General features: G+C 41.6%; 1 protein-coding gene across 1 annotated transcript; it reads right to left on the bottom strand.

Moving 5' to 3' along the window:
- Positions 1-302: 302 nt before the first annotated feature.
- On the bottom strand, positions 303-18,090 carry Abraxas1 (abraxas 1, BRCA1 A complex subunit). Its single transcript, XM_051198283.1, has 9 exons — positions 17,992-18,090; positions 15,965-16,055; positions 15,280-15,316; positions 10,798-10,864; positions 7,491-7,684; positions 5,265-5,384; positions 4,987-5,071; positions 1,204-1,315; positions 303-876 (listed from the first exon to the last, which is right to left on the bottom strand). The coding sequence occupies exons 1-9, from the start codon at positions 18,079-18,081 to the stop codon at positions 452-454; spliced, it is 1,221 nt and encodes a 406-aa protein (XP_051054240.1). The 5' UTR covers positions 18,082-18,090; the 3' UTR covers positions 303-451.
- Positions 18,091-24,046: the final 5,956 nt, after the last annotated feature.

Here is a 24,046-nt window from a genome sequence, read left to right as displayed (position 1 = left end):
GTAGACATGGCCCTGGATTCAGTTCCTGCTCCACAAGTATAAACCTCCCCCCTCTCAAATCTCTATTTCTAAAATGTACTTTAGATGTGGCTAGACAGAGTCAAGATGGGAGACAAAGCATCTATGGGGTGAGGAAGGCGACAGAACACATTATCTATGAATGGGGAAGGCAGATCACTGCCAGCAGAAGGCACCGTGAGAAGAGGCTGGGAAATGAGGAGGGAGGTTGAAGTGTAGGTGAGCATGTACACATTTACAAAGTATTTACAATGTATGAGACATAAATAAGAATTTCTAAGATACTTTATAAAACATTAACTTACCTACATATTACAAGCGGTTGAACAGTAAAAATACCTTATTCATACATTATAAACAGCTGAATACAGTAAAAAATAGGAACTAGTGGTCTCAGAATCTCAGTCAAGTCAACAGTATCATCTAAGGAGAATCAAAACGTGGGAGAGCGAGGATATTCACCATCCTGTTCTGTGCTCCCCATCTCTGTGTCTACATCTAGGCTGCTAGAGGAAGTTCTGTTTTGGTGACTGCTTCGGGAATCTGTCACAGGTCTGCCTTCTGTCCCCAGCGATCGTGGTTTCTTCACAGGCCATGGGTCTTGTGTGTCTAGAGCCTTACGCTTAGCTAGCTGGGCCGCAGGGGTTGGACTAGCATCAGGGCTGTGAACATACTCCACCATTAAAGTCAGCTTAGCCACATCGAGATGGTGCTTCATGTTACACCCACTTTGAGAAATGTGTCTATTTTTCAAAGAAATAACACAAGAATGAAGAACTTCAGACTCTGGGAAAAAGGTTCGTAAAGCTTGACAAAGAAGGATGTTCTCCTCAGGGTTGTTTTGGACATTCTTTTCTCCTAAAGAAAATAAAGAAGGACTTAACATGTGTTTGTTTCACAATATTTTATAATTAGCTGTGTCAATAAAGTAAAAATGATTCCGAGTCAGATTATTCAGGACAAGAAAGGCATAATACTTAGTTCCTGTTGTATGCCACAGTAGTCTATGAGAAAACGAGTCTTGTGCTTTTTTTACAGTTTTACAGTTCACCACTGGGAAATGAGGGGTGCAGTGAATCACTCCTCATAATCACAGTGCGTCAGTTCATGGTCAGGACCACTGACTGTCCTCACTGAACCTCATGCAAACGTGAAGCCAGCATCCAGGGCTCATTTGCTGCTTACCTGCTGCTTTTGTCTGTGCATGCTGTTCTTTTCTAACTTCCTTTAATCGGTGTACATCCATCATTAGCTTCTCTACCTCTCGTTCACTTTGTTCAACTTTCTGGCATACACTCTGCACAGTAACATAAGGACACAGATAAAAACATTCTAGGTTTTGTACTAATGCGGACTTAGAACATTAAAAAAAAAAAATCCTCAGACTATAAGATACCATTAACCTTTTGTGTAAACCACCTTAATATCAAGCACTTGATGTTGCTCTGTAGATAGCAACATGTTTGTTGGATATGTTAGCTTTCCATTTATTTGTGGACCAGTTATTTTCTTAAAAACAGAAATATGATAAAATTCATTTTGAAATAAAAAGAAATATGTATTGGGCTGAGGATAGAGCTCAGTGCACAGCACTTACCTTGAATGTGTGTGCCCTGGGTTCAAGTCCCAACATGAACCCCGCCCAACAGAACTGAGATGTGTAAGTGATTCTAGTATTTATTGGAAGTAGAATTAATAAAGGTTATCCTTCTCTATAAGGAATTCAAGGCCAACCTGGAATAATACCAAATAAAACAACAACAGAAAACCCATGCTAAATAAAATAAAAAGTGACTATGTTTTAAGAAACTCATGGGAGACCATATATATATATATATATATATATATATATATATATATATATATATTAAGAGAAGCTACACTTGAAAAGCAAACTGATGCTATGTGTTTCCGTTTGAAAAGAAACGAGTAATTCCCTTTTGGAAATATACCTAAAAGTTTATATATGATGATGTTTCTTACTGTTAAATCAAACATCATTAATTTCAAAATATAGGTCAGAATGTAAGTACATTGTAGTGGATACATTTTATGGTATCTGCCCAGAACTATTCAAATAATCCAGATATATACAGAATCATTTTAAATGTCCACTGAAAGATAAATGAGTACAGAAATATGGCACTGAGAGAGAAAAGCTAAAAATGATCTACTTGGAAAATGTAGAGTGAATGCTGACTGAGTGTTTTAACCACAAAAATGCTGACATAAGCATTTGTTATCTTCCTAGATACAACTCTTCTATAACACACACACTTTACTAAAGGTTTTTCCCTTTTATAGACAGGGTCTCATGTAGCCCAAGCTAGCCTCAAACTTACTGTGTTTCTGAGGATGACACTGAATTCCTGATCCTCTTGCCTCCACCTCCACAGTGCTAGAGTGGCAGGTGTACATTACACGTGGCTTTACATGATAAAGTTTTACCTGTCAATTTAAGATTTAAAAACATGCTGCATTAAAAGTAAGATTAATTGGCAAAGTGAAAATGTTCAATGATAGATTTTATTTTTTAACCACAATACAAATTCACTGTCAAGTATGTCACAGTATTTTAAGTGTTAAGGGGAAAATGGCAAAATAAAAATAATCACTTGAAAATGGTGACATTCTCAGCTGGATATGATAGCAAATGCCTTTAATCCCAGCACTTGGGAGGCAGGTGGACCTCAGTGACTTCTAGTTCATCCTGGTCCAGGCTAGCCATGGCTACATAGTGAGACTCTATCTATAAACAAACAGAGCTACTTAGCTTCCTCCTGCAGCAGAAGGAAACATAACAGACCCACAGACAGACATTATGCAGAGTGACAAACGTTGGAACACTAGGCCTTATGTCTATCAAATCCCTCGTTAGGGCCCAGGGAGCTCTATGAAGAGGCAGTGAATGGAGGGTGCCAAGAACCCAAGGCCTCAATCAGCAGGATCAAAGCTTATATGAACTCAGACTGAGGCAGCATGCATAGGGCCCGCCCAGGACTGCCAGGTCCTCTCCATATGTATTATGACCTCCAGTTTAGTGTTTCTATGGGATCCCTTGGTGAGAATGAGTGCGTCTCTGTTTCTTGTGCCTTCTCTTGGATACTTTTCCTTGTTTGTTTTGTCCAATTCTGATGTGTTATTTTCTGCTTTATTATATTTTATTATTATCCTTTAGAAGCCTGTTTTGTTGTTGTTGTTGTTTTTGTTTATTTTGTTTTTTTCTATAGTCCCAGTTGACCTAGAACTTCAAGGTTGGCCTTGAACTTAGCTCTGCCTGCATCTGCCTTCCAAATGCTAGGGTTGAAGGTGTGTGACACCAAGGCCTGCCTGTTTGTTTTCTGATGAGACAAAAAGGGAGTAGATTTGGATGGAAGGGGAGGTACTAAGAAGAGTAAAGTGAGGGAAACTATAATTGGACTGTATTATATGAGGGAGAAATTTACTTTCAATATATAGGAGGAAATGCTGACAGTCCCAGTGTTACTTTTAAAGTTTCTATGTTGTTTATTTATTGCATAAATTAGTATGTGGGGGTTAGAGAGGTGGCAAGCAGTAAAGGGGACCACAGTTAAGGGGACCTGAGTCAGGTTTCAGCACGCATATGGTAGCTCACAACTATTTGTAACTCCAGATGCAGGGGAACAAATGCCTTCTTTGGACCTCTGAGGGCACTAGACACATACACTATACACAAAAGCATGAAAACAAAAAAGTGAATCACATCAAAGTAAATAAGTCTTTAAAAAAATAGTATATAATGTCAGTCATACACAAAGTGTGTTACCCTTGTCTTTCCCCTTACTATGCTCTGACAAGAATGGCTGCCATGAAAAGAGACTTTAGATATCCAACTGAGGAAAAAAATTGACTGATGGTTCCAGTTTTAGACTCATGTATCCCAGGCTGGCCTCAGACTTAGTATACTCCAAGGATGGCCTTGAACTTCTGATCATCCTGCCTTTACCTCCCTAGTGCTGCAATTACAGATGTGCGCCATCATGTGGTGCTGGGGTCAGACTCTCCGAGGCAAGGGTTCTACTGACTGAGCTACACCCTGGGCTCCACAGTGCTTGCTTTTAAGCGCCACTCCTTAAGGACTGTTCCTAGCAATGACTGAACATGGGGAGGACATTAGAACACACCTATGGAGCAACTCTGGGTCACTCTGTTCAATTACGGATTAACTTCAAGAAAGGGTTTCAGAATTGGGTGGTAGTGGCACACACCTTTAATCCCAGCACTTGGGAGGCAGAAGCAGGTGGATCTCTGAGTTCAAAGCCAGCCTGTCTACAGAGCAAGTTCTAGGACAGGTTCCAAAGCTACAGAGAAACCCTGTCTCACAGTGTTGCTAAGATGAGAGCAGGATTCTGAGTCAGGGTTATGCTCAGGTAAGCTTTCATAGAATGGTACAACCCGAGGCTCCCCCTGTTCAGCTGTTCTCTCCATCTCTCTGGGGTCAGATTCTGCTGTAACTCTCAATCCCCTCCTATTTACTTTACACTGGCCTAACGACTTTCCTGCACTTGGGGTCTATCTCATGAATCTACAGTGACTGAAACAATAAGACAGTATAATGCTGTAGTGACGCTTGTGTTTCTAAATATTTTCTTCCCTCTTCATCTATAAAAAGACTATGGGGGCTGGGCCTGGTGGCACATTTGAGAGGCAGAGACAGGAGAATATAAATTCAAGGAAAGCTCGGCCTACTATGTAGCAAGTTCCAGGACAGCCAGGATTCCACAGTGAGATAATTTTTCAAATAAAAAGAGAAAGAAAATAAATAACTATAGCCATGATATAATGAGAACAACACTAAACTTGTATAGCTCTTCCCAAGAGGTGGTAATCTCTACTGTGGAAGTCAAAGGCATACAACAGATACTCAACAAATGTTAATTTTTCTGTGAAATAATTCATGGCAATTTACAGATATGAATGACTATGAAGCAGTCCCTAAGTACTTACCCTTAATTCTTCTTGTATAGCATCGTACATTTCATTTATCTTATGCACCTCCTTTAACGATCCATCTTCATTAAAAAACTGAGAACTGTAAAAAGACAGAGGGGGGGGGGAGAGAGGAAGAGAGAGAGAGAGAGAGAGAGAGAGAGAGAGAGAATGACTTCCTTGGGTTTGTGCATAGAACTTTAAGCTGACAAGTCTAAAAGGAAGTATGGAAAGGTGAAAATACTCCAGTTCCACAAGGATTCACTTAGCCTGTATTGTTTGAGTAAAAATCTTGCCTGTGTGTTCTCACAGCTTTGCTGAAGCCAGTGGATGTACAGGAAGCAGACTCTGTCTTATAACCCAGTTGATCAGACATTCCCAGATTGGCAACCACCAAAGGTACTCTGTGAAAAAGCCTGATGAATAAAAGTTTAAAACAAAGCTTAAAAGGACAGCATCAGAACAGGCTATTTTCCCAGCAGTATCAAAATAAAAACAACCCCCCATTATTATTCAGCAAGAATTTTCCCAGATGACCTAAGTTGAAACAACTCCTTTTTTGTTTTTTATTATTTTTTGCGTATGAGTGTTTTGACTGCAAGTGATCCATGTACCACTAGTGCCAGAAAAGTGAACATCTCCCTGGAACTGGAGTTACAGACGGTTGTGAGCTGTCATATGAGTGCTGGGAATTGAACTAGAGTTCTCTGAAGAGCAGATAGTGCTTTTAATGCTGAGCCATCTCTAGCTCCTGAAGCAACTAGCTTTTAAAAGACGTCACTCAGAAGCAAGAGGCAGGCAGAGTTGGAGGCTGATGTGGTTTACAGAGAGAATTCCAGGGCAACCAGGGATAGATACACAGAGAAACCCTGACCCAAAAAACAAAACAAAAAGTCAAGATGTACATAGCATAAAAAGCTGTATGAAGACAGTTTAGTGGCTATTTCACCTGGCTAAATACATGTAAATAAGGAAGTGAAGCTACCTCAGAAGGGTGGTGAGTTGAAAGGCCATGCCAAACAATATTGGTAACACCTGAGTTCTTAGTTGCTGTTCATTTATTATTATTGTGCATGCTTATAATGTTCTTGTGTTCAGAGGAATGTGTCAGAAGCTGGTTTGTTTCTTCTAATGAAGGTTCTGGGGCTAGAACTCAGGTCTTCAGGCTTGTGGAACATTTTACCAGTTGGGACATTTCACTGGTTATTTATGTGTTTGTTTGTTTTGATTAATGGTCTCCTTTCAAACTCTATGTAGCCAAGCATAATCTTGAACTCATAATCCCACTCTCACTAGAGCATAGGGTCATGGGGATGTACCATTATGCCTACCTGACACCCATAAGGGTCTTTAAAGAAAGGAGGGGGGAAAAAAAAGGAGAAGAAATTCTATTGAAGATGAAGCTCAGTGGTGGAGCCATTCCTGCCTGCCCGGTACAAATCCTGCATCCTGTCCTCTGGTCACCCTAGTCCAAAATTCTGAGGTCTGAGAGAGATCTGATTATGTAACCTAAACTGACTCAAATTGTACTCCTCCTGCTTCCACTTACTGGGAGTATACATGTGCACCACCACAGATAGCTTAAAATGTGAACACCTGTAAACACCTTCACGCATGTCTGCAAATGCTAAGGCAGGGAGGTAGTGGGTTCAAAGCCAGAGAGGCTTATCTATCCATTTCTTGCCCAGCTCAGTTTATATGGTGAGGCTGTCTCAAGGAAACATAGCAAAACCAAATGACAATTTCCTGTCTGACTTTCATGTGACAGTCAGTAAATCACATGTTCCAATATGACAACCTATTATCTGTAATCCTAGCACTAGGAAGACTTGGACAGCAAGACTTCAGGTTCATAGCAAAACTACACATTGCCTCAAAATAAATAAATAAACAAATAAAGCATTTGCAATATTGTTATTAATTTGGCCTCAAAAAAAAAACCCCAAAAATTTATTTGGTTATATTTATGGGTATAAATGAACCTTTTATTTAGACTTGAGTCTGCCCCACTCCCAAGATATCTCAGCAGGTATATGCAAATAATCCACAATCTAAATGAAGTGTTTGGTTCTATTTAGTCCTAAGTGTTTGAGATAAGTGATATATTCAACTTTAAGGTATTGTGTTGAGATTTATGTTCCATAAGCAATAAAGTAAATCTCAATTGGGAGGACTCTTAACTTAATTCCTAAAGTCACAGAAAATGTAATTTATAATACCCAAGGGGACTGCCTGGACTCATGGTGGCAGGCCATCAAGAGTGCCGCCTACACTTCAATAAGTAGGACAGTAACACGTTCAGTCCCAGAACACAGAGTCCAAGGCATCCCTGCACCCTGAGCTCCCATCTCCTTGCATAGCCCTTGTTTTCTCATGTGTTACTAACAGTTAGTAAGACTGACTTTGCTGATTGTGATACCTTATACAACACTGTATGAAGACACTTAGAGCCACAAGGCACTATCAAAACACCACAGGGTTTTTCTATTAGCTTAAGATAGCCAGGATCAAGCAGTGCTTACCCCTTTTGAGGTTTATACAGGGCATGTTCCAGGCAGTGAGTGGAGCAGCTTTCTGTTGCTATACTTGGTGTTAACAGTAGAAAAACAAGCTCTGGGCTTGAAAGCTGTGTCTGTAAGTTTCTGTGCAGCAGCTGCTCTCTAAACGTCATCATCTGATCCGAGTGACGGCGGAATTTGTACCAACCCACCACAGTCTGAAGAGAATAGAAATAAAATATACGTTGGTTACAGTTATTACATGTCTTCTTATAGCTTAGCAATAAACAGATGGTCTTGAGGCAGTAAGTGCAGTGTACACAGTGGCTGCAGCACACATGAGACTGAGGCAACAGGACTGTGGCATATCCAGGCATACAACAAAACTAACAAAAACCTGCCAGTCTCTCTGTTATTTGGAGGCAGGATTTCTCTGTAGCCCTGGCTGTCCTAGAACTACCTCTGTAAACCAGACCTGCCTATGCTGGGATTAAAGACATCACCACTAAGCCTGGCAAAACCTGCAGGACTTAATATGGCTTTTCAAACTGTTGGTAAAGTTTGGGTTATAATAAGTCAAAAATATACTTAGTTATATACCTAACTTTTGTAAAGGAAACAAACTGACATAGTTAAGTTACTTTCCACTTAGCAAAAACAACCTAACTTTTGTAAAGGAAACAAACTGACATAGTTAAGTTACTTTCCACTTAGCAAAAACAACCAATTTTAATGCAGGAAAACAAAACCAAAAACAAACAAAAAAACCTTGCCAGGCAGTGATGGCACACACTTTTGATCCCCAGGTAGAAGAATATGGATCTCTCTGAGTTGAAGGCTAGCCTGTTCTAAAAAAAACCCCAAAAAACAAAACAAAAACAAAACAAACAAACAAACAAACAAACAAACAAAAAAACGAGTTCCAGGATGGCTAGGGCTACAGAGAAACCCTGTCTTGAAAACAAAAGAAAAAAAGAAAACAAAACAAAACAAAGAACTCAAACACCAAGACAACCTCCCCTCCAAAAAGCTTGTTGATTTACTACTTTGTCTTGTGTACCCCATATTTAGCCAGGGATGACCCTGAACATCTGATCTTCTGCTCCCTTCTCTAGTACTGGGATTACAGGTATGTGCTACCATGCCTGGCTTTTTTTGTTTTTTTAATATGTTCCACATTTTTAAAATGTGGAACCCAGGTCTTTAGATAAGCACCTTACCAACTGAGCAACTCTAATTTAACAACAAAGCAAAACATTCGCTATCCTGAAATTACTATCTTCTGTTAGTGATGGCTCAGTGGACAAGAACACTGACTCCTCTTCCAGTGCACCTGGGTTCAGTTCCCAGCACTCACAAGGCAGCTCACAACTGCTTGTAACTCTATCTCCAGGGGATCCTACACCCTCATACAGATAAACATTCAGGAAAAACACCAATGTACATAAAAAAAAAAAAAATCATTAAAAACAGACTTTACATGAGGGAAACACCGATGTCACTGTTTCACATAACAGGAATCACTGCCTGAAAACACATTCATGTCTTATGGACACACTTGATTTGTAAATGTTAAGCTGGTTAAAATGATTTTAAGATCATTTGAAAGGTTTTTGTAATCTGTAGCATGCAAAAAAATTCATGATTAACAGTAATACCTTTTAAATTGGAAAATAATTCATTACTGAATATTAATTACAATAAAATAATTACTACATATTTATTTGTATATTAAAGGGAAAAAAATTGGAAGAGGCTCCCACCCATAATCTCAGCATTTGGAAGGCTGAGGAGGATAACAAGTTCAAAAACATAGTGGGCTACACAGTAAGGCTATGTCTCAAAAAAGAAAATGCTCTTATAGGTATACTTCCTAGTAGACAAATTAAGAAACACATTGCATTTACTGTCCGTGTGTGCGCGCAGTGTGTGTGGACACGGGAGTGCGGTAGTCAGAGGACAACTTGGGAGTGTCAGTTCTCTCCCTCTTTCTATCATCATGTGAGTCTAAGGGATTGAACTCAGGTCACCCAGGTTAACAGCAGGTGCCTCTTCCCACTAAGACATCTTGATGGTCACAAATATATATATATATTTTTAAGTCCAACCATTTCCTTTTGAAACATTTTTACACCTATTTATGTATGTATGTATGTATGTATGTATGTGTGTGCGTGTGCATACATGCATGTATGTACACTAGGTGCTCTATCCACTGGGGGGGGGTGTCAAAGAACAGCACACTGTTTTCTCCCTTTATCATATGGTTTCCACAGACTGATCTCAGGTTGTCAGGTCTTGGGCTTTAGTGCTGGGGAGTTTTGAACCCAGGACCTTATTTGAGGCAGGCAATCCCCAGAGCTACAGCCACAGCCTGTGTCAGGATCTCACTGGGTTGCCTAGGTGGGTATCAAATTTGAAATCCTCCCATCTTGGCTTTCCACATACTTAGGATAAACATTTATACACCCAGTATCTAAAAGAAACTTCTAGTATGAAATCTACTTTCTGAAATCAGATGTGTGCCACCATCCCCAGTGACCAAAACTTTTCATTAAACCTTTTATTCTCAGACACATAAAATTTTAAAGACAAAAAAATGTATACATCAGAAAAGGGGCAGGAATTCTGACTGTTCAATAACTTTTATCTGAATATCAAGTCCATGACAGATTTACATGTAATTGCTGTATAAGAAACTGTCTCTGCATTTATATAAAATAGTAACTACAAAGCCAGGTTCTGTGACATGCACCTGAAGTCCCAGCCACTTAATATAGCAGTTTGAGACCAGAAGACAAAGTGCAGCTATGTGAAAATAACAGAAATGCATTATGTTCTAGAATAAATCAGGCTGGAAAAGGCTGTGGGTAAGTAATAAACTAGAGAAGTCAGTATGAATCATAGTAGTCAAGGAAATAGTAAGATGGATACCTTTTTTCCAGTTTACTCTATATGCATGCGTGTTTTGCACTTGTATGTCCGGCTATTATGTGCATGCATGTGTTCATACACAATAGAAGAAGGGATCATATCTCCTGGGACTGGATTTACATCTGGTTGTGAGCTGCCATATGGTTCTGGGAACTGAATCCAAGTCCTCTGGAAGAGCAGCCAGTGCTCTTAACCACTGAGCCATCTCTCTAGCCCCAAGATGGATACTTTCAATGACTGTTTTGCTTTCAGAAAACACTGCCTGAATTTCTGGGAAGAACAAGTCTTCTTACATGGTCTGATGAATACGAATAATACTACTTAAAGCTTCTGTAAAAGACTATGTTTTTAGGATTGCAAAATAGTACAAGCAGTACTAAAAAAGAAAAGGTAATACCTTTTTGACATTTGAAAGAATTTTCTTCAGTGCATGTTCGTTTACTTCACCTGAAGAATTGTAAAAGCTATAAAAATCAAAAATTAAAGAGATTTCAAGTAAGCTAGAAATTTGAATAATTTTATTAGCATTTTAAATTTTAGTTATTCCTAACCCATACTATACAACCAAAATGCATTTCTATTTGCCTATCTTATGAACTCCTAAAATAAAGATTAGAGACAATTTTAAAAAATTAATACTTAAGTAGTAGAAACTTTAGGTCCATAACCAAAAACATACCATAGAAAAACTTCTAGGTATGAGTTTGTCATACTTTTAAACTAAAACAAAACAGAAAGTTCATACAGACAATTCCCAGTTCATTTATTAATAACTGATAATCCCTAATAGAATATAAAATGAGTGGCAAAGAACAGTAACAACAGGATAACTTAATCATTGCTAATTCCAAAAGCTGTGTGTTTAAGGATCTGGGGAGACTGGGGAAGGAGAGCAAATCTGGACTAGCCGAGTGGTTTCTGTAGTTGGACTCCCAAGATATAGAAAGAATATTCTAAACAGTCTGAACATTTACTTCTAGCTTTGCTTTTCCTCCTGTAAGAGACTCCAAGTCCTAGTTCCTTCCCTGTGTGGGTGCAGTTTATGTATGTGCACATACGTAATCAGGTGTATAAGCACATAAAAGTTGTTTTCCTTGATCACTCTCCCCCTAATTTCTTGACAAGGTCTCTCTCTGAACCTGGAGTTCATAGATTTAGCTAGATGGTGACCAATGAGCTCTAGGGATCTTCCTGTCCTCTCCCTGTCCCACTCCCTGACACTAGAGTTATAGATGCATGGAGCTTTTACATGGTTGCTGGGGATCCAAATCCAGGTCTTCATTCTTATGTGGTAGGTAGTTTAACACTGTCTCCTCAATCCTAACCCTTCCTTCATTTTAGCATTAAGATGAACAATATTCCTTTCTATAATGTTGAATGCTAAACAAAATCCTGTAGTATTTTATAGGGTTTATTTTAAACTAAAATCCCCAAGTATATACTGGAAATATTTATTTACAGAAAACTGACCCACTGTTGTTCTTTAGTTACAGTTACAAGAATAAAAGCTGGGAAGGGGTGGGGTGAGTGGTCCTGGGTGAGGGTTCCAAATGAGTGGGGTCCCAAGGTAAGGGATCACATGGGAGAGCATAGCAGGTGAGGGTGACTGAGGTGGCGAGGTGGAGGGAATAACACTCCAGGCAGATAGAGCTTAAAGGAGGAGTTTATTTAGAATGGAGAGTGAGGGAGAAGGGAAGAGACATAGAGGCACCGTGAACAGAAGAGGAGAGAGGAGGAGAGAGGGGAGAGAAGAGGGGGGTAGCTGGTGGCCAACCAAAAGAGAGAGAGAGAGAGAGAGAGAGAGAGAGAGAGAGAGAGAGAGCATAAAAGAGCGTAAGTGGGCAGGGGTATGACTTTTAAAGGGGTCCTTTACACCTGCCTGCAGACTAGTACTCATGGAACCCTGGGCTGACTAGAGTACTGCCTGACTGAGTGCATTCTGCCAGGTGACAGGGGCAGGCCAGCATGATGCCTGAATCCTTACACCCACTATATTCTAATTGGCAACATTTTTAAGCTGAGCTTGGTGGTACAGGCCTATAAACCCAACCACTCAGCAGGTTAAGACAAAAGGATGTCCAATTCTGCTTAAGCAACAAGAGTGAGTCTAAGCCAGCAACTTAGCAAGACAATGTCTCAAATAAACAACTGTGATTACCGGTTAACCTGGCAGGAGTAAAGTCCTTGGTTCAATCTCCAGGACCACAAGGAAACAACAAGTAACCTCCATTAAAAATGTTTTAATGGGCTGAAGGATAGTAGCTGAGTTCACTGAAGGACATCTGCTATGACATGTGTGACTTGGATAAAGACTGAAATCATGGCAGGTCCAGAAACCAATGCCCAGTTCCTGGGATCAATCCCCAGATAAGGAATAGGGCAGAAGAAAAGGAGGAGAGAGGAGAGAAAAAGGAAGATCTTTATTGCTGAATTTCTCTAGCATGGCCCACTTCTAAGCTTCTCAACCTGCTGTCTAAGGCAGTAAGTACCACAGGGTGTATAAGCATAGGCTAACAGCAGACATGTGAGAACACTGAGTACCTTGGGGTATATAGGCATAGGCTAATAGTAAGCCAGGTGTGGCAGCACATACCTATAATCCAACACTTGAAGGCTGACACAGGACAATCTGGAGTTTTAGGCCAGCCTGATCTACATACAGAGACCCTGTGTTGTCTTTCAACTCCCCAAAAGGATATACAGTAAAGAATTCATACCTCAGTGCCTAATTTTTAAGTTACTAAGTTTTAGGTTTCATTGAACTTGTAGACTTCTAAGAGGAGCAAATAATCAGTGTATTCAGTTGCAAAGTCTGAGAAGCGATATTATAGTCAGTGCAGAACTGGTACAATCTGTAAATTACCAGTCAAAATATTTCAAGCCTTTCCACACCACCTGCTTTCTATTGTATATCCTTCCTCTTATTCTCTCCACATCCCTTAAACATATAGTAAACATGTTCAGATAAAGGGCTTCATGAAAATAGCTCACAGAGTTATATTTTGATAACCCTTGTAGTAAATTACACAAATGGGTATTAATGCTAACTTGGACTTCAAGAGATGTCGTCAGAAGACTTTGTTTTAAATACATTGACTATATGAGTTACAAGGGGGGGGGGGAAGAGCCAACATGACAGGTTTACAAAGCCAGAGGCTGGGGCTGGAGCTTAGCAACGTGCTCCCCAATGCCACGCACACACAATTAAAGAGAATTGCCATTTCTTCTAGTTTTGTCCTACCATTAAGTCAGTGGTCCTCAACCTTCCTAATGCTGTGACCCTTTAATACAGTAACTGTTAGTGTTCAGGCAACTGTACTGGCCTGTCCTTGGGGTTCTGAAGGACATGCCCATGGCTGCAGCCACTAAGAGCACCACCTATGCACACTCACTATGTTCCCTTTCAAAAGGGCCCTGCCTACCTCTCATCCTTCTCTCTCTCTCTCTCTCCCCCTCTTTGTCTGTTCCTCTCCCTCTCTTTCCTCTCTCCTGTCTCTGAAGGCCAGTTTTCCCCCCTTCCCTTTCCCCTTTTCACGATCCCTTTCCCTAATTAAAAAAAAAATAAAAAAATAAAAACCCTCTGCTTGAACCCTGTTGAATGGCATCTTTCTCTTAGGCACTTTTCTTAAATTACAACAGTAACCCCCCACCATAAAATTATTTTTGTTGCTATTTCATAACTGAATCTTATTACCATTATGAATCATAATGTAAATACCTGTGTTTTCCCATGGTCTTAGGTATTGAGAACCATTGCATTAAGTAGTTCTGTGTTTCCCACTAAGTCGTGAGCTTTGGCCTATTCTTGTTTTAACTGAAGATGGAGGGTATAGTAACTTTATGAATTAAAAGTATTTCCAGATAGCTCTACTAATGTCCTCTTTACCTTCAACTTAAGAGCCAACAAGGCCTGGACATTTCTTAGGTGGTCTAATGTCCTCTTTACCTTCAACTTAAGAGCCAACAAGGCCTGGACATTACTTAGATGGTCTCTACAGTTCAGACACTACTAAATTGGCTTAGTTCTTACTGTGGTCACCCAGAAATAGATTCATTTTTTATTGTCTCTTAACCTTTTGCTGGTACAGAAGACCCTTCCATCATTTTTATGAGGTTCCACTAAGAATTCCACTGTATGTAAAAAGACTGCAGGAAGACTAACTTTCCCTGGTTCATCAGATAAGATGCCAAGCTGCTGGGCCACACCCTCTCCCGACCACAGACCTTTCTTTACCTATGTCCCTGTAACGCATACAGTGTTAAAGATTTTATACAAAGAGTGTGTGAATGTAAGATAGTTTTCTTGTGTGGCTGATATAAACAATAAACGAGACTTTAGACTCTATACATGGTTACATTTGTTTGCTTGGTGAAAATGTATTATTTGTGTTTTCTATGAATGCACTCTCACTAAGACAGGAGTAAAACACAGTACATTAACACCAGCAATTCTGCTACTATCTGTCAAACTGAGGGGTAAACTTTCACTAGAGAAATGCTACTGCAAACAGGTCATACAAAGAATGTAACTGGGAAATAAAAAGAGAAACGATTTATAAACTGGAATCAAAAGATGGAAAAAAGGTCTGTTTTGACATATGAGAACATGTCAGTAGTGAGTCTATACTATGAAATAAGAGGACTGAGTGTGAGAAAAATGCAATCCTCGAAGTACACTGGTTTTTCAGAGGCAGCGGAAGCCAACTAAAGGTAATATAGACTACAGATTATGCACGAATGTACCTTAAAACAAACAAACAACCACTCTCCTTGCATGTATACTGGTAAGACACTCTGTTAGCTTTTTAAATTATTTAACTTGCAAAGAATAATTCTCAGGATGGTTACTTTGCTTGTTTTTACTAATACTGTTACTCACCTAAAAAGCCGGTAGCATGGAATATATTTCTGAATGTCTAGAAAAAAACATTTCAGGTTATGAGTGCAGTAACTGTTTTCCCATCACATTGCATTGTGTTCACCTCATACAGGAACTTCACTATGCACAGGGAACTTCAGACACCCCTAAGACAAACACTCTTACTTCTTCAAAGAGGGGTCAGGTGACTGACTCCCCAGAGACACAGGGCTACAAATCCTACCTGGAAACCCACTTGAAAGTACACATTATATTCACTAGCCAAAGACAAACACATAGGACCCAACTCCTGATCCTCCTGCCTCCACCTTCTAAGTGCGGGGAATACAAGTGTCACCACTATACCCACTCTTTTTTTTTTTTTTTTTTTTTTTTTTTTTTTGCAGTGCTTTAAAAACATATTTAGGGTATATATTTTAATAGTTTAAACACACAAACACACACACACACACACACACAGAGGCAAGGTGGCTCAGCAGGGAAAGGAACTTGCTGACAAGCTTGCCCAACTCAGTTCCATCCCTGGGACCCCCGTGAAGGAAGGTGAGAAACAACTCCAGCAGCTATGCATGACACATGTGTATCCCCCACAACAATTAAAATGTTACAAAACAAAGAGTGACATTTATGCTGATTACATTCAGCACATAAACTATCAAAAACCATAAAGAACTAAGTGACTCACCAATTGTATAAACAACTTTAACATTATCCATCTGTGAATCGGTAATGTTATTCTTGGCTTCACCTTTCACTTCACCCAGAAGAAACCCTTCCTATGAGAATAAAAATAAGAAGCAGAGTATGAAACACACAGGGCAGGACTGCTGTTCTGTCTTTTATTCCTATCTTCTCAGTATTTTACAGTATGGGTACCTGGAAAAGGCTGTTCGGAGAAAGGCAGCCCTAGCTTTAAAGGGCTGGGTAATCATTTGGAAAGGCAGAGGTAGAAGCACTTAACAGTCCAAAACAGAGAAGCTTACAGCCTTTCTAAGGGCCCAGCAGAGTGGTCTGTCTTGGTGGTGAAGAAAAGGGAAAGCCCACAACAAAAGATCCCAAATGAGCAGCCAGAGTCTGGACTTTACATGTGTTTCTAGAAGTCAGTGGTTTCTATTCTTTTTTTTTTCCCCCTAAAGTGCCATGAGAAGACTTTACTGATCTTTACAGAGTTAATGTGGCAACCCAAACTGCCAAGTAAACATTAGGATTAAAAGTCTGACTTTTAACATTAGGAGTAAAAGTGATTCTGGAGATGGGAGATAGCTCACTGTTGACAGCACCCGTGTTTGTCTGGATTCTTTCTGCAGGCACTGCAAGCTCATGCTGCAGACAGACACAGACACAGACACACAGACACACAGACACACACACACACACACACACACACACACACACACACACACACACACACACGAGACTTACCACTCAACCAGTTCTCAGGTATTGACACTTTGGAAGTCTGTTTAGTTTTTGCCCTGGGCTGGTTCCTGTATTCCAGCCAGACCCTGAAGCTCAAACCTGGCCTGCCTATTGTTATGAAGGACACTATGTCCAGGGTAACTCAAAGAAACCATGTAATAGCAGGCGTACTTACAGTTTTAGGGCTAGCCCACATTTCCACCAGAGATCACTGCAGTCTAGGGAGGCCTCAACATCCCTAGAGACACAACTGGGGACTGCCTATCTCAATTCCTGCCTATCTCAATTTGTAGAGAGAGAAGGCCATATCCTAGGTCATGCTGGTAGCCAGTTTGACAAGTCTAAAACCAAACCCCAAGAAGCCTGGAGTTCCCCCTGCAGCTGCGATTTGCCTTTATCTAATGTATGGACAGGAAGTAAATCCTCAGGTCTAGCACAGGGATCTAAGCCTGACAGGGGCAGGTTAGTGGTTTCTAAGCTATGGAACAACACAGGGATCAATGGTCTCATACTTAAATCTGTGTAACAAATTATGAAATAGTAAAGATTTGGGATTCAACTTCAGCATCTGTTTCCCAAAGGAGCTACTGTGCCTGTTTTCTTTTAAAATGCAGGTATACAGGTTTTTTTTTTTTTTTTTTTTTTTTTTTTTTTTTCAAGATACTACTTCCCGATCTCAAAGTTTTACAGTGAGTTTGTTTTGGAGATAGGGTTTCTCTGTTTAACAGCCCAGGCTGTCCTGGAACTCACACAGATCCGTCTGCCTCTGCTTCCCGAGTGCTGAGAATTCTTAATCTCCTAAATTTTAAAAACAGACTTACAATTTTCTTTTATCACTTTCACTCAGTGACTTCGAAAGTAGGCAAAAGTTTAAAGGTGCATTTACATGTCTGATCCGGGACAAATTTTCATTTGCAAGGGAAAGCAGCGCAGAAAGGAGGCAGGGCCTGCCAGTCTCTCGCCGGGCTTGCCAGCCACCGTAAGCCCCGAGCTCGGGCTGGCCAGCTCCCTGCGGCCGCCAGCCGCGTCCATCGCGCCCGTGCCCGGCCTCCCGGGTGCCCGCAGGAACCGGCGCAGGGAAGCCTTGCAAAGGGCCGTGGTGAGGGCGGGAAGCGGCCGGATCTCCCGCCGAGCCGAGCCGGGGGCCGCGGGGAGCTTCCCTTCACGCCCGAACTTGACCGGATCAAAAGGGCCCAGAAGAGAGGCTGGGAGGGCGCCCGGGTCCGCGACCCCGCACGGCTTAGCGGGAGCAGCGGGCAGGGACGGCGGGGATGACCGCCGCGCTCGGCTCACCGTGTCTGAGTCGGTGTTGAGATGCTGGAAGGTGAGCGCGCCCAGCACGAAGCCGGACAGCACCCCCAGCGTGCTCTCGCCCTCCTCCATGCCGTCGCCGCCGCCTCATTCGCTGCCGCCACAGCCACTACCGCTGGGCATGACGGGAGGGCGGGGCGGGGCACGAGGAGGGCGGGGCCTGGGCGGGGCTTGCGCCTGCACACGAGGAGCGCGTGGTTCAGAGGGAGCGCGAGCGCCCTCTAGCCCAGGAAGGGTGGTTCTTTGAACAACTCCTGCTGCGATGCAGGCAAAATCCTATTTACAGCTGGTTTAAGGCAGCTAACGGTTGTAAAATTAAGAATTCCTTATATTTTAATACCATAAACATGTCCCATTTTGGTTTTCTAATGGTATTACACCTATTGAAACTTAGGAGCCCAATAACCAGTTGGGGGAAGGAGGGGGTTGTCTTTTCTAGGGTATTCCAGTCATGTTGCACTCTTGTGTCTGTGTGTGTGTGTGTGTGTGGTTTCTTTCATGCGTTTGTTTGCTTGCAATTAAAAACTTAGGAGCTGAATCTAGTTTAAAGACTGCATAGATTTTTAACATTATGAGGGTTTCATGGTAAGCATAATCTTACTGTGCTGGGTCCTTTGACGTCAGTAAAGTGAGTGGGAAGATGTAAGATGGGCATGTATTTCACGTGTGTGCATATACACAATTATGAAAAGTGATGGTTTTTAAATAGTTGAAAGTTGGCAAAATAACGAACTACTGAATTGAATTAGAATTGCATGTTTTGCTTTTATTATGCGATAGCGAGGATTGGCTTGGACGAAGGACCAGCTCCACTCTGTTGCCACTAATAACTTCGGGGATTTCAGGTTAACATTATGAAGCAAGCAAAGGAATGGTTTATTAAAAGACATAGTTTTAAAATATTTATTTATTTATTTATTATGTATACAGTATTCTATCTGCATGTATCCCTTCAAGCCATAAGAGGGCAGCAGATCCCATTACGGATAGTTGTGAGCCACCATGTGGTTACTGGGAATTGAACTCGGGACCTCTGCAAGAGCAGTCAGTGCATTCTTATTATGTATGTATATACTGTTCTGCCTACAGGCCAGAAAAGGACACTATGTCTCATTATAGATGGTTGTGAGCCACCATGTGGGTGCTGGGAGTTGAATCCTGCTCCTTTGGAAGAACAGCCAGTGCTCTTAACCTCTGAGCCATCTCTCCAGCCCCAGGTGTAAGCTTAAGGGAAGAGTGGCACCTACATCACATATGTATATAATAGATACACATTTTTGTGGTACATCTCATATATATCAGATATATAATTATACATGACATATATATATTATATATATTGCTGTGACATTTAATTTTCAGAAAAGTAGTTTTTTATCTAGCAGAAGGTCAAGGTTGATTGTGACAGCAGAGCGAATAAAAACAAGTCCTAGATGACATAAGTGCCACTAAGCATGTAGTTTTTCTGCCCACTAACCCCTGTACTTTCTTTCCCTCCTTGTGAAAGTGTTTCCATTTACCTGAGCTCCCTACCATGGAATTGTGGGGGAGGGATAGTTCCCCTCATCTTCTCAGAATACCAACTTGTGTATAAACCTGACTTGCTTCCAACTCTCATTCTCTGAATACTAGCTTTTAAGCATGGGGCAGATGAACTTGGGTCTGGTAATATTTCTGCTGAGCAATTGCATTAGTGACTGTTATGATAAAATACCACGAGCAAGGTACCTTAGAGAAGGTTTATTTGGGCTTACAGTTCCAGAGTCCATCACCATCACAGTGGTGAGCGTGGCAGGCATGGTGACTGGACTACTAAGCTGAGAACATCTTGAACCTCGTGCAAGGAGAGAGAGAGAAATAACCAGAAATAGTACAAGTCTTTCAACTCTCAAAGCCTGCCCCCAGTGACATACTTCTTCCAGCAAGACCACACCCCCTAAACCTACCCTAACAGTACCACCAATTGGAGACCATGTATTCAAATATACTAAACTATGGGAGCATCTCATCGAAAACACCACAGCAATATCTGAAATAATTTGCTCTGAACATCCTCACTGAACTGACTATATTGCTATCTGAAAAATACATCACCATGTTGTGACAATACGAGTACAAAGACAGAACTCACAAGGTTACATCCTTCCCGCCTTTATCCAATCAGGGGCAAGCATACATCCTGAAGTACTTCCCACCTATTGCCTCTCCCTACATTTGACCAAGCACATCCTGTACAAACTGGAGCAAACGAGCTTGTTTACAGATGTGAAAACACATGACTTATTCTCTTACATGAACAAGAGCCCCAGCAATCCAGGAAGTTATCTGTTCCTGGGCAAATAGGATTTACAGGTTAGGGGTATGCTTATTTTAGAGCTTTCTTAGGCACAGCAATTTAAACTTAAAGCATAACTTTAGCTCTCACAGAATTGAGAGCAAGGAGTGAGTATAAGTTTATGGCTTGTATGGTGAGGGAAATCTAATATTGTTCTAACCCCACCTCTGTGCAGAAACAAAATAGGAGGGCACTGCTTTGAGTTTGATTGTATGAAGTAGCTGAAAGGGAAGCCATATGTCATTAAGACCTCTCTTGCAACCAGAGTGGCCAGTGTCAAATGATGTGGGGACAAGGTTGCTGCTGGGAGAAAGTTCATTGCTAAAGCTTTAGTGACTGCTTCAAGCAGTATTAGCTAATGAAAACATGTTCAACCTGAGTTAAGCAGAAGAGTGCCTTCTGAAAGGACCAGACCCTCACCCAGCACCCTGCTTTAGCAGCCATGACAGGCTGCAGAGAAGACCTAGGAAGACAAAGTCCAGGGACTCAGCACATGTGCTTAGTTTCCAGCCTTCTGATCTTGCAGGAGCTGCCCTAGGTCAGATACCCTCCATGTGGCAAGGAACCATTGGGAAGTTAGTGGGCGGGCTTGGGCATACTTTATGGTGCTTTATAGTGAAAGTGGCATAACGGTGGCATGCAGAGCATAGCAACCACCCTAGGAGGGCCTATAGGCCATAGCAACCAGTTAACCAATCAACATAGAACAGGTTGTTCAAGCCTGGATGTACACTAATCCTGAGGCCATTACATACTCCTGGACACTCCCCTTGCTCCTCCCAATAAATTCCCCACCTAGAAGCCCCTTGGGGTCCTTCTCACACCAGCCACCATGTTGGACAGACAAAGGGCCCAAGTTAAAGACAGTTAACTCATTAGACAATAAAAGACTCTTTGCTTTTACATTGGAATGGGTCTCTTGGTGGTTTTGGGATTCAGAATTTGGTTCTTTAACCATATCGATCAGATCATTTTGGTGATTTATTTCCTGTCTATGAAGGGCTGTTGACCTGTGCAGTTGCATCATGGTCCATCCATTTCTGCCCAACCATACTCTGAGAAGAGCTTTAATATTCTGCTGTCTTTTTCAGATTTTCAGTAATTGGGGGAGGGGGCAATGCTTCCCTTTCCCCAGGGGGCTCCAAGTTGCAAAGGGGGCCCTGCAATTCCTTGAGTGTTTCATCTGCTGCTACAAGAGGACGACATCAGGAAGTGCAATGAAACTTCACCAGCCAAACTAATTGCAAGGTCATTCCAGACACTGGAAATGGGATTATAACTCAACGTGATGGGTAGAATAAATTGAATAATAATAATAATAAATAATAATAATAGACCCCTTGAGGGCTTAGGGGTGAGGGTGATGCTCTTCAGTTTCACTCAGGCCCTTGATGTTTGGCAGAAAAGACTTTCTGACTGAGGCAAAAGTGAGTTTATTGGTTAAGTAGAAAGGCAAGACAAATCAGAACCATCAGATGTGAGCGTCAGAAGAGGAACACACCTGCATCCGAGCACCTTGTCAGAAGCCATATTTAACTAAGAAACTTTGAAACTCAGTTCAAAACTGAGTTTATATATTAGGGGAAGCATGGGGTGGTAAACTTATTTTTGTGGCCTGCAAAATTTTGTCCTTGAAGAGTGAAACAGCATTAGGAACAGCTTTGAAGAAAAAAAAAATGACTCCTCACTAGGGCACCTAGAAACATGGTGAAAAGTTGACATTTCTGCTTTTGTTTTGTGTCTGCCTCCTTTACTTTGAAGGCACAGAGATAAATCTCATTGTCCTTAACCTTTTTTCTTGAGTCACCTTGGATTTGAGGAAGAGCAAAGCACAAAGCACAAAGCTTTGAGGGTCAGAGCAACTCAGCCTCACTCCAGATAAGGACAGTTATCTATAAAAGCAGAATTAGTTGTTTCTCAACAACTACTTTTTCTCCCTTAAATGAAAGGGCTTCTTGAGACCACTTTGCAGGATTTGAGGTGAAACCAGACCAAGAAGACCAGGCCTGTTTAGTTATGAATACACCTTGACTCTGGCCCGGTTCTTCCTCTATTTAAACCTAACTCTATCCTGAAGATGAACTCAGAGTCTCATCCCAATGGTGTCACCAATGAATCATCCCCTCTTCCTGCTGTTCATCTTGTATTTTCTTTCTTTCTTTCTTTCTTTCTTTCTTTCTTTCTTTCTTTCTTTCTTTCTTTCTCCGAGACAGGGTTTCTCTGTAGCTTTTGGAGCCTGTTCTGGAACTAGCTCTGTAGACCAGGCTGGACTCTCGAACTCAGGAAGATCCATCTGCCTCTGCCTCCAAGTGCTGGGATTAAAGGCGTGCACCACCAACGCCCGGCCACATTGTATTTTCACTTGGTATATTTTTAGGTATATCACAGTAGATCAACAAGAGGTCATGTATTTGCCCTAAAAACTCTGGTTACATTATGAGAGATAAAACGTTGATCTTGTATATACATGGGTCTTGTATATACATGGATTCTTGTATGTACATGGGTCACAATGAGGCAGGCGAAAATGTTTTGTAGTCAAAGAGTATCTTGGTGATTGGGGCCCAAGGAATGCCACAAAATCACACCATGAAACAAATCTCATGAAAGAGAGTTATTGGGGTTGTGGGGGAGGGGTTCAAAATTGATGCCTCTGAGCTGGGATGGAAACAAACAATGGCAGACTAGGCCATGATGGAGAGTTTTATAGGGGTGTGGAGCATGAGCATAGGGAAAATACAGCAATAGTGGTGATGCCAGAAACGTGTCACATTGGCCATTAGTGATGATGGCATGCAGGCTCTGAGTCATTGAAGGCAGGAGGGAGGGTTCCGGAATGTGGGTGGTTCTTAGTTGACTAACATTCCTCCCTTTTGTTTATTATAAAAGGTAAGAAAATAAGAAGGGGGTGATTGGTGAAATAGGAATGAGGGTGCCATGTTCTCTAGACTTCTTCCTTTTGTTTGGGAGCATCAACATCTTTGGGGACCCAAGAAAGCTGGGATGCTGACCAGGGCTGGAGGAGCAGGCTGTCTCACTCCATGTCCAGACTCTGTGGAACCATCTAGTTTGAGGGAAGTGCAGGTTGCCCTGGAGAAGTTTGAAGTCTTTTGTTGTTTGGAAACCTGCTGGAACAGGTACATATTAGGGACAGAAGATAAAGAGTTTTAGGGGAACATTTTTTTTTTATACATGTCAATCCTAGTTCCCTCTCCCTCCCTCCCTCCCTCTGACCCTCTCTGCCCCCTCACATGCACCCTGACCACTCTCCCTTCCCATCCCCTCACCCCAATTCCACATGTAGGGCAATGCCATCCAGTTGGGGTCATGTAGATCTGTCAGGTCATGTGAAGAAGGGACAAGGACTTCTCTCCTGTCTCTAGGTTAAGGCAATATCCCTCCATGGGGGATGTGTCCGCAAGATCCTTTTGTGCACCAGAAATACATCCTGGTTCCACTGTCTGAGGTCCCTTAGACTGCTCAGTCCTTCTGGCTGAGACCCATATTCAGGGGGTCTGAGTCAGTCCCATGCTGGATTCCCAGCTATCAGTCTGGGGGCCCGTTAGCTCCTCCTTGTTCAGGTCAGCTGTCTCTATGTGTTTCTGCAACCTGGTCTTGTCTTCTTCCTCTGTATCTGGATTCTAGTTCGACTCATTGTTTAGTTATGGGTGTTTGCTTCTGTTTCCAACAGGCATTAGTTGA

Source organism: Phodopus roborovskii, unplaced genomic scaffold, assembly GCF_943737965.1.
Source record: "Phodopus roborovskii unplaced genomic scaffold, PHOROB, whole genome shotgun sequence".
NCBI lineage: Eukaryota > Metazoa > Chordata > Mammalia > Rodentia > Cricetidae > Phodopus > Phodopus roborovskii.
The sequence above is the reverse complement of the archived record's forward strand: the minus strand, read 5'-3'. Positions and strand labels throughout refer to the sequence as shown.